At 33.9% G+C, this 14,945-nt stretch overlaps 1 protein-coding gene across 2 annotated transcripts in view; it reads right to left on the reverse strand.

Annotated features, from left to right (window-relative positions):
- Positions 1–14,945, reverse strand: part of LOC112796608 (oxysterol-binding protein-related protein 4C) — a 34,992-nt gene that overhangs the window by 6,641 nt on the left and 13,406 nt on the right. The window contains exon 2 of one of the 2 annotated variants that reach the window (XM_072235492.1): positions 5,224–5,280. The exons of the other annotated variant lie outside the window; for it this stretch is intronic. Within the exon in view, the coding sequence (XP_072091593.1) occupies positions 5,224–5,280 (57 nt within the window). The remainder of the gene's footprint in view (positions 1–5,223; positions 5,281–14,945) is intronic. 2 annotated transcript variants of the gene reach the window in all.

A 14,945-nucleotide genomic window follows, 5' to 3' on the forward strand; every position in this document is an offset into this window, starting at 1 on the left:
AGAAAATCTAAAAGAATTAAATGAATTTGTTTTAGTGTACATTGATGATATACTAATTTTTACAAAACAGGATAAAGAAGATCATCTTCAAAAATTATTAATAGTTTTAGAAAGATGTAAAGAAAAAGGACTAGTTCTTAGCAAAAAGAAAGCAAGAATAGCAAAACAAGAAATAGAGTTTCTTGGATTAATTCTATCCACTCAAGGAAAGCTAAAACTTCAGCCAAATGTCCTAGAAAAGGTAAATTTATTTCTCAATAAAATAGAAGATAGAAAACAATTACAAAGATTTTTAGGATGTATAAATTATATTTCTGATCAAGGATTTTTAAAGAATATAACAGAATACACTAAAAGCCTATTTCCAAAAATAAGTACTAAAAAAGAATGGAAATGGGATGAAAAAGATAGTATGCAAATTCAAAGGATTAAAGAATTATGTGAAAAACTTCCAGAACTTTATATTCCAGAAAAAAATGACTACTTAATAGTAGAAACAGATGCTTCAGACATAACCTGGTCAGGATGTCTAAAAGCTAAGAAAGCTATAAAAAGTTTGGAACAAGAAAAAGAATCACTAGATTCTAAATATTCCCCAAAGGAATTACTTTGCAGGTATATTTCAGGGACTTTTACTCCAACAGAACAGAGATATACCACTCATGAAAAGGAAACTCTAGCAGCAATTAAATCTCTTAAGAAATGGAAAATTGATTTACTACCCAGAGAATTTACATTAAGGACAGATTCAAGTTATCTAACAGGTTTCGTACGATATAATTTAAAAGTTGATTATAATCATGGACGATTGGTAAGATGGCAATTATTCTTGTTACAATATCCAATAAAAATTGAATATATTAAGGGTGACAAAAATGTTATTGCAGATACATTAACAAGAGAATGGAGTTCGTCTACAACGCATTAGATCAAGAGATTCAGAAATACGAACAAGAACTCGAAAAATGCAAGCATTGTCAGCAAATAAGGACACAGATCCAATCCCTCAAGAAGGCCATCGAAGCAATGAAATCAACACAACAACCAAAACCATCAGAGTTCAGCCAGCTAAGCGTGGTGGACAAATCAGGTGAAGAAAAAATTCCAGAAAATAAAACAATTGCTGAAATTATCAAAAAATCCACCCAAGATAAAAAATATTATGTAATTTATAATGGCCCCATGAAAGGAGTATATGATGCCTGGGAAAAAGCAGCACCATTTACACATCAATCAAGGATAATTCATAAAGGAGGGTTTTTAACACTGGAAGAAGCAAAGGAATCTTTCAGGGAATATGAAGCTCTTCATCCAGAGCAAACCCTAAAACGAGCAGATAAAGCTCCAATTCAAACCCAGAGAACAGGAATAATAAGAAACATTCCTACAAGGGCTGAAATCAAGGAAAAGAAAAGAGTCTGTAGATCAAATCTCAGAGAAACCCTTAACATAGTCCTAAATTGGACTGAAGAAAAAAGGGCAATCTTGGGATATTATCCTATTGCCAAAGAACAGTTAACAAAGCTGGTTATATTTCCAGAAGCTTCCCCATCTGACACCTATCAGTTTTTCCAGTATGGATTAATTGATACAATTTTAATTTTTAATGATTTGAAAATTATTAGTGAGTTTCCTGCAGGATTCGTTGATGCAGTAAAGAGATTTAAAAATATGATTGACAACGTAAATCCAAGGGATATATCCCTAAAATTTACGAATAGTCAACCTATTTTTAATGAAGAAGAAGAATGCTTGGTTCCAGCACATCAAGTAATCTTCATGTCCGTCTTCCCAGGAAATTTTCAACCAATTGATCAAGTTCAAGATTTAACAATCTACGGTCATGAAGGAAGACTAGCCAGCACACTAGCAAGGGTCTTCGAAAGAACTCAAAAGATAACAAGGGAATCTCACACAAGAATCAATTATAAAAGTAGAAATACTTTGCTTGTGTCCAGTAAAAGGAATGAAATTTAAGAAAGAGAGATGAGACTCTTAGTGGAATTTGAATCAGCATTCTACAACTTATCTGGACTCTTAGAAAAGCTCCCCGAAGGGATAAAAAGGAATCTCTGCTATTTGATAAAAGACAGAGAAGACCACAAGTGCCAGCTATGTGTCTCAGAGTTATCTGAAGAAAGCAATAATGAAACGGAATCAACCCACATGATAAAGGAAGGAGACAACACATCTGAAGGCCACATAATGAAGGAAGAGGACAGCACATCTGAAGCATCTCTCAACATTATTGCATAGTGACGTAAGCGCTTAGGTCATAGAGCACCAACAATGTAGCTGGTGCAAGATAATAAACAATGACATAAGCAATGACGTCATAAGAAGGGTAAGGATGGGAATTGTCCATCAGACCCAACCATTATAAATAGGTTGCTTAGGCAATTGTAGAAATCATCAAACAATAGAAAGCAAAAGGCTAAGAGTACTCATATGCTAGGAGAGCAAGGAGGAAGCGGCCGAGGCGATTCTATAGTTTGAAGAAGAATTCCCTTAGGAAAAACCAATTCTAAACTCCCCTCTGGGGTTAGTATCTACGGTCTCCCCTCTGGAGATAAAAACATCTTATGTAAAATATTCTAAATAAAGGAAGTTTTTCTCCAGAAAGGTACGCCTTTATCTTAATCTCATAATTATGAATTATTTAGAAAGTTTAGAATTAACGGAAGAATCTGATTATTATAGATTATCTGCTTTATTAGATAATGAAAAACAGGCTGTTCTAAAAACAGAATTAAATCTCAAATCAAATGAAAATTTTAATAAACAAAATCTTTTAAAAGAAGTTTTTAATAGAAAAAATATAATATATTATGGAAAAATTCAACTTGAAGCCCCTATAAAGATAAAATCTGCTAATGGAGAACTTGAAATAGCTTTGATAAATGATGAAGAATTGAGTAAACAGATTGAGAAAATTAAGGATCAACAAAAAAGATCTAAAATTGGATGGATTCATATTAGTACTATACAAGTCTTAATCAAATCCACATACATGAAAGGAATTAATTCACCGATAAGCTTAGCAATCTGTGACAAAAGAATTACTAATGACCCAATAGATCAAATAATTGGAATTGTTCATGGAAACTTGGCAAACGTAAATGTTAAATTCAATGCCCATCTTGGATATGCTATACCTTTATCAACTGAAAATCTTGGAAGATCTATAAGTTTGGCTTATAAATTTCACCGAAAGAATCTAATGGAACAAGACGATGAACCATTTTCAATTACATATGCAATAAATTATGCTTTAACAAATAGCCATCATAGTATAATATTTAAAAACAGAGAGAGAATTTATGTCGATGAATTATTTCAGAAAATTGTAAAAACAGAAATACCAAAATATAAAGCTATTGAAAACCCAGTTCTTTTACTAAAAGAACCATCAGGAAAATTAGTTTCATCGAATTTTCAAATAAGAGAATCCAAAATTAATAGCCCTTTAAGTTTATCTAAGTTAAAGATTAAAGAAGAAAATTCTGAAATAAAAGAATTAACAAAAAAGGTTGAAAAATTAAATGAAACTCTAAACACTAAGTTATGACAATAAATAAAGAGAAAATATATGTAACCTATCAAGATAAGAAACAAGAGCTCTTTGAAAGAGAAAATCGGTTGAATTATTTACAGTTTTCTGAAATACATCACAGAGCATTTGAAACTCTAAAAATAATCTATGACAAATTGAAAGGAGAAGTTGAAGAGTTAGAAAAATTAATAGAATCTCTAGAAAATAGTGATGAATCGATGATAGAATTTGCAGAAATTCTAAGATAAATAATGAAGTATATAAAGATTGAAAGACCAGAAAACAAAATAAAAAGAAAAAGGGCGAAAAAATTAAAAAGTAAAATAAAGGAGTATAAAAGGGAATTAAATAATCTTCAGTTCGAAATTAATGACCTTATAATAAAAAGGATAGAAATAAGAACAAATATAAACAAGTTGGAGTTAAACTTAAAAAATTTATAAATGCCTGGAACACCATATTATGACTTAAAAGAATTAAAACTAATGAAAGAAAAAATGGAGAATGAAGTTGAAAAATTAAAAAGATATTTAGAAACAACAGAAAGTGTAGAAATAAAAGAAGTTTTGGAGGATTTAAAAAATTATATTAAAGAAAAAGACAAACAGATAAAAGATTTTATATACAATAATCAAAGCAAAAAAGAATATTATAAACTAAAACAAGATTGAAAAATTATAAAAATGAAATTAGAATTAGTAATAGTAAAAATGCTCAATACTTTTGATTATAAAGTACCACCAACCAAATCTATACAAATCATAAATTTATTCGAAGCAAAATATGAAAAGTTAATAATTTTGAAAAAGAAATTACATTTAAAAAATTGGTATCAGAGCCAAGTTAACGATTAAGGGTAACACTTTTTCTTTAAACAACACTTTTAATGACACACTTTTTCAGTTACAAAAAGACAAAAATCTGTATATATCCATTTGTACACTAGATGGACCCATAATAAATAATAAAAAAATCTAAAATCTGATGGCTCAACTCTGATATATCTCTAGCGTATAAAAAAGAATTTCAATCAACTTCTTATTTTCATCCACTGTTATATAAAAGAATATCAAATTTGATGAAACTTGTATGATGAATATTCTTTATTAAGCACTCATCATATTATCCATAAAAAATCAATAAGCACGAAAATGAAATTAAAATTAGAGACTTGGTTGAACTTTTTTAAGCTGTGGAAATCCAATTAGAAAAATTTGAACTAAAAGGACTAAATTAAAAATCTAAGTAAACTTATAGAGATGTATAGAATTATTAAACCATTTTAAATATATATTACTAGCTATAAGTAATAAAAAGTCACAACAAAAACGTTAAACAATTTAAGTACATGATAATGAATTTTTATATATTAATGTACTGATGTCTATATATTTTATTGCAATAACAATTGTATTTTTTTTACCTTAATGTACGTACTAATGCTTTCTTCCACATATAATGATACATTTTTTATGAGTTTTATTTTAATATAAGCTTTAAATAGATATGGAATAGATTAATAAATACGTTTAGAATTTAGTATTAGAATTTAAAATTTAAGTATTTAATATATTCATCATATATTATTAATAAGAATTAAAATGTGTCATATAACCTTTTTTATTATAATTAAAATATATTTTTTTTCAAAAATTAAAACATTGCCTTACTTCCTCTATTCTTTTCTCTCTCCCGCCTGCTCTACTATTCCTTCTGTACTTTGTGCTCTGTTATAAATTAGAAATTAAAGAAAAAAAACTAATATTTCTTTATACATAAATTAATTTGTAAATGGATAACACAATGGTGAAGTGCAAATAAATAGATGCATGGTGTGATGTTCATAAATGTGGAGCTATAAATATCAAAGACTTGCAAAACGTAGGTAGCGTTTTGCAGGCGTTAGAAACAGAAAATTGCAGACCCTGCAAAACGCAGGTTGCGATTGGCGAGAAAAGGGAACAAGAAATTGAAACGTGCCCTGCATACCGACAGGACCAAGACTTGACCAACTTCAAACTGAGCAAAGCGCAGAATACAACCGTTTGTCAGTGAACTAGAGCCAAATGCAAGTTGCATTTTGCAGGCTCCATAGCTGCATGAGTGCCACGTGTTCTGGGAGGGGATTCAGCTGGGTCCTTATAAGTGAGAAAGCAGATTGAAGTAGAAGTATAGTAACTGAAGCAAAACTACAAGTTACTGAAGAAATATTGAGGGAGAGTGAAGAAGCGGTGAAAGAGTTTGGTGAAGAAGAAGAACTACATAGTATAGGAAAAAAAATGGTGCGTGACTATACCAAACCAGAAGATCATATTATTGAGTATTTGGATCATCCCCAGTTTGTAAGTAATTTTTTTTAATATTTAACAATAAATATATAAATTTATTTGAATTTTATTTATCCCCAGTGTCTAAATGCTACAATACACGGATAGAAGCTCCAAAAAACGCGATGCAGAACTCTTACACCTTGAACCTCCTCAGTCTCACGGTAAACGGGGAGCGTTTTGATTTGAACACGAGACCTTGGCATTTTAACCGTCATTGCTTTCAACCATACTGGCAGAGTCTGGTAAGAAACTTCCCAATCACCGAAAACCTTGGCAACAACTTTCTGCTTTGCCAACCAAGCCTTGTGATAACTGACAGTGTAGTTGAACCTGAATTGAACTTCTGCAATTACAAACTTCACCTTTATCGAGGGGTCTGATTCGACCAACGGCCTAATGACATCTGCAATTGTGTCAAAGTCCAACTTGGCATGATCTTGTGATATCGTTCCCATGGTGCACGTGTGCTTGCCATTGTATCTCCTGATCTCCCAACAAGCTTTCTTTCGAATCAAGTTAGCCCGGATTAGCCAATCGCACCCTACACCATACCCCTTGCATTTCGCATAGAATGTCTACAGTTCAGACTCATACACAGTGTAATCAGCCCCTCTAGAGATAGTGTAGCTTTTGATTGCAGATATCACCGACTCTCTCGATCCAAATTCCATTCCAACACTAAACTCGCCATCTTCCACCGTAGCGTTGCCTTCACCTACGACATGCGCATCACCATCAGTCAAATGGGGCATATAAATTAAACACTATAGTAAACTTGAGTTAATAATCATAACATACCCGTATTCGCATAATCAGGAAATTTTGGGTCATGCATGGCTTCCAGATCTAGAGTCCGTATAAAAGACGGAACACCAAACGGGTGCTGGCTTATAATCGCATTCGCTTCATTTTGCACCTCCGGATTGCCTGCCAAGTCTCCGTCATCGTTTTCGTCATCGACTTCATAGTTAGCTTCGAACTCCTCTTTACTGTCATTATTTTCTTCTTCCCAATCTATATCACCGAGCTCATCAATATTGACCTCCTCGCCAACCGCGCCCGACCCTGACTGCTGCTCAAACTCAACATACAACTCTATCATCGGCACATGAAATCGGGTTTGTTGATAAATACAGAACATCTGCTGCATACTGGCATCGTCAGTAATGGGCATTAATTGAAACTGTATTAGCCCACCAAATACTTGCATAAGACTTCTGTATAAAAGGTTGCTCACCCTTTTCAAAATGTGGCTTTGAATGTTATTACAAAGCCCATTTTGCAACTCGACAAAGCTCATGGTACATGGAATAGCAAATGACAACGGACATTCACAAACAAAAGTCACTCCTTCATGTGTGTTTGGTATAACTTCACCGTTATAATATACTCGCAAATTTGTAATATTTTCCATAACTTCAACCTCACGTACTCCGATTTTTTCGACACAGTTAACTGCAAAAAAAATAAAAATAACAACTACAACATTTGTATTTGAAAGAAGAGAATGATGAGTAGAATGGGAGTGAGGCCGTTGCGCTGAGGAGTGCTTCGTATTTATAAGCAGGCCTCTTCAGGAAAATATTTTTTTTCAACAAACGCTACCTGCGTTTTTCAAAAAGCAATCTGACAATGCGAAAAAATGCTGCCTACGTTTTGCTTTTCCCAAAAAAAAGCTGGCCCTCAGCACAAAACGCAGATTGCGTTTTCTTATTACAAAAAAAAATTATTCAGCCCAACACAAAACGCAGCCCACGTTTGGATTAAAACAAATTAAGAAAATTTTGGAAATCCTGCACCAACCAAAATGCAGGCCACGTTTTGGCCCCTTTCCTGCAAAAAAAAAAAAAAAAACAAAAACAGGCCAAAAATAAAACGCATCTTACGTTTTATGCCTGTCATCATAACAGGAAAAATTTCCTCCATGCATCCATTACGTTGAATATCACCAAGCTTTAATCCACATAAAAAAAGACCCTTCTTTATATAATAATACAAAAATGTAGAATTGAGAATGTAAGTGGGGTAGACGGGTAGGACTTAGGAGTGTGGGGGACAAACACACATAAAATGTTGACTGACTGGCCATTAAAGAGGCTCACCGACATACAAACCCTATCGACCCATGGACCAAAAGACCCCACTTGGCACTTGCAAGTTGCAACAACTCACTGCCACTAATTGCAACTGCGTCACGAGTCACGACTAACAGTACCCGACCCCCTAAATGATGTACTCCGTACTCGTCCCGCGGAGGACTCGCTAAATCTCTGAAAAAAAATTACTTGAAAATATTTTTATATAAGTATATGTTTAATGGACTTTTTTTTTTAAATTTTATCCAAAATCAAATTAATAATGTGTATAATATTTAAATTTATAATAGCTGATGTGATTGTTATAATTCGGTTAAAACATTATAATTCGGCTATAAACACCATAGTTCGATTATGAAAATACCAAAACTTATAATAACGTTCTAAAACGTTATTATTCCTCATTTAAGTGAAATTTTCGGAAATATAACTGAATACATCACATTCTAAATATAAAAGGAAGGTAAAAAAATCATTTTGATATATTGTAATTTGCAAAGCTTATTATTCACTTGTTAACTTGAGTATTGGAGTACTTTTTTTAGGTATCTACTGCCGGTTCTCTCATTGCCGAAATATAACTCATCCCGACAAAAAAAGCTTGCTGTTACTCATCGGCGAACAAGCTAGACAGCGACCATCCTCCATAAAAACAATTGACGCCCACCATGGATCCTAGAAACAAAAGTCATTTTTTCTTTAGGTCCCAAAATTTCCAGATCTGCCTATGGCTGACCAACTTCCTCCCACACCTTCCGAGCTTCTTCGGATAGTAACAAAGTTAAAACAGACTAATTAGCACATGGCAAAAGAAAATCAAAGAATAGCAAATCAGATAGTTGAGCTAACCAATGATCGGATTGCTCATAACAATGATCATAATGAATGACAAGATGACGAAGAAGAAAACTCTGATCCAATGCATGTCTCTGAAACTCAACAAACAGATGGAGATCAACAAAACAATGAAAGCAACAAATCGGACAAGCAGTTAGACCATTCACAGCCGAGATCATGGAATTTTAAGTTGCCCAGAAACTTTACATTACCAATGACACTAACTCCCTATGACGGCATGGGGATCCAAAAACACATATAAAAAAATTTTGCTCCATGGTGATAGTAAACAGTGCTTTTGAGCCTATCTTATATCGTTGTTTTCCTACTTTTTAAGATGGTCCTGCACTTGATTGATTTTTCTCTTTGCCTACAGATTTTATCTCACACTTTTAGGAGCTTGCTAAGTTATTTGAAAATCAATTCACTGCATCTTCCATATATTTACATGACTCCGACTATTTGAACACCATTAAGTAAGGGCAGCATGAAAGCTTAGGAGAGTATGTTACTCGCTTCATCAAAGTAGCAATAAGCATCCCAAATCTTCATCTAGAGGTATACCTACATGCTATTAAAAGCGGCCTTCACCCAGGAAAATTCCAAGAGGATATCACAATAGCCAAACCTCGAACCTGAACCGAGTTTCGAGAGAAAGCCAAGAGCCAAATAGAGATTGTAAAGCTGCACCAAGCTCGAAAATAAGAAAAAGATCAAACCAACAATGATGATGACAAAAATTGAGATAACAAGAGACTTTTCGATTAACACCCCGTTATGATTCTTACACTCAATTCAACACAAAAATGGAGGAAATCATTAAGGAAATACTAAATTCAAAGCTAATCAAACCTCCTCGAAAAGCTAAAATCTATCAAGATCTGAAGAATGTAGACAAAACAAAGTATTGTGCTTTTCATCAGAAATACGGGCACACTACTAATGAGTGCGTTGTAGCCAAAGACTTGCTGGAGCACTTAGCTCGGCAAGGACATTTGGACAAATACATCGACGGCCATATCCAAAAGCACACCATACATCCATTTAACTTATCTTTTGTAGGACAATCTTCTAGGGACAAGGACAAAGCAAACAATGCTCAACCCAATCAACCCTGAGGCGTGTTCAATTGCATATCTAGGGGCTTTTCTGGTGGTGGAGTTTCAAGCTCGGGTCGTAAATGCACCTATCATTTTATGATCGCTATAGAGAGCACCATTAACAATCATCAACCTTTGTCCAACTTGCTTAAAATGACATTCCAACCGTTCGACTTCAATTCAACCAAGCTCAACTTAGATGACCCAGTTGTTATCTCTATTCAACTAGGAGATCTAATAGTTTGCAAAGTCTTGTTGGACCTCGGAAGCAGCGCCGATGTTAAATTTTACTCCACATTTCAAAAAATTTAGTTGAGTGATAACATACTACAATCATCCGCTGGAGACCTGATGGGGTTTTCAGGTGAACGAGTATCTGTGTTGAGATCAATATGGTTACAGACCATACTTAGTGAGAGTCCTCTAACCAAAACTCAAGATGTTCAATACCGTGTGGTTGATTGTTTTAGTCCTTATAACCTAATCCTTAGCCGATCTTTTTTGAATAAGTTCGGTGCAATCGCCTCTACAATTCATCTCTGTGTTAAATTTTATGTACAGGACAACTTTGTTGCAACAATTCACAGTGACCACCGTGAAGCTCGGCATTACTATAACATCAGTCTCAAAATGCCTATATCTAACCGAACTATAGGTGCACAAATAAATGTTGTCCATAACTCGCTCGAGCTTCCATCTATAGCCGAGTTAGACCCACGATCCGAGTTTCAAGATCGTCCCACTCCAACGGAGGAGTTACAAAAAATTCCTTTAACTAATGATCCAAACAAGTTCATTTTTGTAGGTTCAGCCATTCAGGAAGACAAGAAAGAGAAACTTAGCTGATTTCTTCAACGAAATGCCAACCTCTTCGCTTGGATTCCCGTCGACATGTCCAGTATCGATCTTTCTGTAATATCTCATAAGCTGGCAATTAACTTATCAATCCGACCTATAGCATAGAAAAAGTGCAACCTCAGCTTGGAAAAGAAGCAAGCATCATTGGAGGAGACCAAAAAGCTTATTGATGCCAATTTCATTCGAGAAATCAGGTTCACAACATGGTTAACTAATATTGTCATGGTAAAGAAACATAATGGTAAATGGCGCATGTGTGTCAACTTCACTAATTCAAACAAAGCATGTCCTAAAGATGCATACCCTTTACCATCCATTGATGCTTTAGTTGATAATTTATTTGACTTTGGCACTTTAAGTTTTATGGATGCATATTCTGGTTATAACCAATCCTAATGCATCCATCAGACTAAGAAAAACTGCTTTCATAACTGAATATGATAATTTTTACTATAACGTTATGCCTTTTGGCCTTAAGAATGCATGGACTACTTACCAACGACTTATGAATAAAATGTTCGCCAAGTAAATTGATCGAAACATGGAAGTCTATGTTGATGACATGGTCGCAAAAACCAAAATCGGCCATTCTCACGTAGACGACCTTGTGGATATTTTCGCACAAGTCAGAAAATACAATATGAGATTAAACTCTGAGAAATGCGCATTTGATATCCAAGGAGGTAAATTCCTCGGAATTTTGCTTAGGAGCCAAGGTATTGAGGCAAACCCTAAAAATGCCGAGCTGTTCTGGAAATGCAAAGTCCTCAAATAGTAAAGGAAGTCCAACGATTAACAGGGAGACTTGCTCGTTTATCAAAATTTTTACCTTGTTAAGCTTCCAAATCTTTTTGCTTTTTTCAATTACTCAAAAAGAAAAATAACTTTAAATGGGATGATGAATGTGAAACTGCTTTTTTAAATCCAAAAACTATTCTTTCAAAAACCTCCCATTTTGCAAAAACCTGAACTTGGAGAAGAGCTTTATCTTTATCTATCCATTACTGACTGAGAAATTAACTATGTTCTTGTTACAGAAAGGGACAAGATGTAAAAGCTTGTTTACTTCATTAACAAATCTCTGCAAAATACCGAGCTTCGCTATCCAAAGATAAAAAGGCTTGCCCTTGCCTTAGTATTCTCAGCTAGGCGTCTCCGACCTTATTTCCAAAGTCATATCATCAATGTTCGAACTGAGCAACCATTACAACAAGTGCTACCAAAACCAGAATTAGCTGGACGATTAACAAAATAGTCTATCGAACTCTCCGAGTTTGATATCAGATATCAAGCCCGAGGATCCATCAAATCACAATACCTTGCCGAGTTTACTACTCCCAACTCCAATGATATGCCAGTAGAATGGACACTATACGTCGACGGCGCCTCTAACTCTCAAGGGTTAAAGAGTTAGAATTCTTCTTAAAGATGGTAATAGAATTGTTTTGGTCTTTACACTTCTCCTTCAAGGATAACAACAATCAGGCCGAATATGCAGCACTAATTGCAAGTTTAAGGTTAGCCATTGAGTTAAATATTTCTGAAATAAAGGTACACTATGACTCTTTATTAGTATCACAACAGGTAAATTAATCTTTTTAAATCAAAGATCCTCTCTTAACAAAATACTTAGATGTTGTCAAATCACTTATATCTTATTTTCAAAATTTGAAATTCATTATATTCCAAGGAAACAAAATCACTAAACTGACATTATGTCGAAGCTCGCCAGTACACAATCACACACTGTGTCAAAGCTCGCCAGTGCACAATCACACACTGCCACTCTCTTTCAATCCACTATGATTACACCAAGCATCCATTTCATTAATATTTACAACATTAATAAAGATGATGACTGGAGATGGCCTTATATCCAGTATCTAAAAATTGAAAATATTTTTCCTGAAACTATTAATATGAAGAAGTTCAGTAGACAAGCTTTATTCTTTATATTGTTAAATGATAATTTATATAGGCGAAGACATACTCGTCCCCTATTAAAATATCTAAATAGGTCGGAGGCTGATCTCGCCTTAGTCGAGGCCCATGAGGGAATATGTGGTAGCATGTAGGAGCACAGAGTCTATCTTCCAAAATTATCCCTTCCGTTCTTCTGGCCGAGGTTATAAAGAGACTGTCATCAAAAGGTCAAAACCTATACAAACTGTCAAAAACATGCTCCAATAATACATGTACCAGTCGAACTATTACATAACTCTGAAGTAAGTTGGCCCTTCTATCAATGGGGAATTGATATCCTTGGTCTATTCTCCATTGCACCAAGTCAGATAAATTTTTTTATCGTAGTTATTGACTATTTTTCAAAATGGATTGAGGCACAACCATTAGCTAAAATCACATCACAACAAATGATTTTCTTTGTTTGGAAACACATTATATGCAGATTTGGTATACCTTAACACATTATCATTGACAATGGTCGTTAGTTTGTCGATCATAATTTCACATTGTTTTTACAGAACTTAAAAATCCAAAAACACTTCTTTTCAGTGAAACATCTCCAGACTAACGGATTAGCTAAAGTCGCAAATAAAGTTGTCTTACATGCTTTGCAAAAGAAGATAGATATTAAGTTTTTCCTGTCAACAACCTCACCAAACCCTATTATATACTCATTCTGAGGAGTTGTCTCTTCTTGACCCAAAATATATTGTGGCTGTAAATACCAAAACAAGAAAAACTTCTTACCTAAATACTCGTCCAAATAGAAGGGAAAATCCTTGTCGACTGACTTTACTTTCAAAAATATTTTTTGAAAATCTTTAAAGGATGACTTATAGAGTTTGAAAACAGCAAAACTTGGAGCACTATTCAAATTAACCCAAACTCCCTTCCAAACCCCCTTAGTTTGAAACAAAGAAAAAAATAACCCAACAGAGGGCTTTATTTCCAAAAATTTCATCAAAATTTCAAAAATTCTCAAAAGTGCTCAACCATTTGGGTGAAGTTAAAAAGGCACACAGTTTAGTTGTTTCAACACATCACATTCAAAAACAGTAAATGGCAATTTTACACGAAGTTTTTCAAGAACACAGCTATGCATGAAAAAATACTTAAAAATTATTTTTTCATAAAAAACACGATAAGACCTAGCACATGGCAGCAACTCAACCTTCACTCCGAAATCTCTCCGAACTATTTTTGAAACATTAATCTCACCTACACTACCCGTATCCACAAAAAGAGAACCTCAAATTGTAACATCCTCGTTAACCCACTTGTAAGAGCTATCATCATCATCTTTCAATTTCTCTTTTTCTTTTTTCTCACCCATATTTTTTTTTGAAAAAAATAGAGAAGAAGAAGAAGAAGAAATGATAGAACAGAGAAACAAATAAAGCAAACTAACCCCTTATACTCATAGTTTTATGACTTCACAAACCACTTCAAAGAAAGCAAAGTTGCCTTTATGAATTCCTTCAGGATTCCAATAATAAATCAAAATACCATATTTAATGAAACCATTCAGTTCCATAAAAACTCCTGACCGTTACTTCCCTTCCATATCCACGGACAAGATTGCATTGGAAAATGCAAATGGTACAATCGATGAAAGCACTACTACACTTTTTCATACACGTTAACTTCAATTATCTCCTATTTTCAAATTATTATATTTTAATAAAATAAATTGATCTGGGGACTCTATACCTATAACATATATTGTCGAGTTATAACTCAAAAAGCTCAACCTGCTTTATCAAAAGATCACCAGGCCAAGCTTGGGGCTAATATGTCACCGTTATAACTCGGCTATAAATACTATAGCTTGGTTATGAAAATAGCAAAACGTATAATAACATTCTAAAACCTTATTATTCCTCATTCAAGTGAGATTTTTGAAAATATAACCGAATACATCTCATTCCAAATATAAAAAGAAGGTAAGAAAATCATTTTAATATATTACAATTTGCAAAGCTTATTATTTACTTACTAACTTGAGCATCAGAGTACCTTTTGCAGGTACCTATTCACTGTTCTCTCATTACCGAAGTAAAACTCATCCTGATGGAAAAGCTTGCAGTTACTCATCGTTAGACAAGTTATACAGCAGCCAACCTCCACAAGAACACTAGCTAATTATTTAAATTTGTATCATTATAATAAGAAGGTATTATCACTGAACTATGATCGAGCACTAAAA

This window comes from Arachis hypogaea, chromosome 4 (assembly GCF_003086295.3).
Source record: "Arachis hypogaea cultivar Tifrunner chromosome 4, arahy.Tifrunner.gnm2.J5K5, whole genome shotgun sequence".
Taxonomy (NCBI): domain Eukaryota; kingdom Viridiplantae; phylum Streptophyta; class Magnoliopsida; order Fabales; family Fabaceae; genus Arachis; species Arachis hypogaea.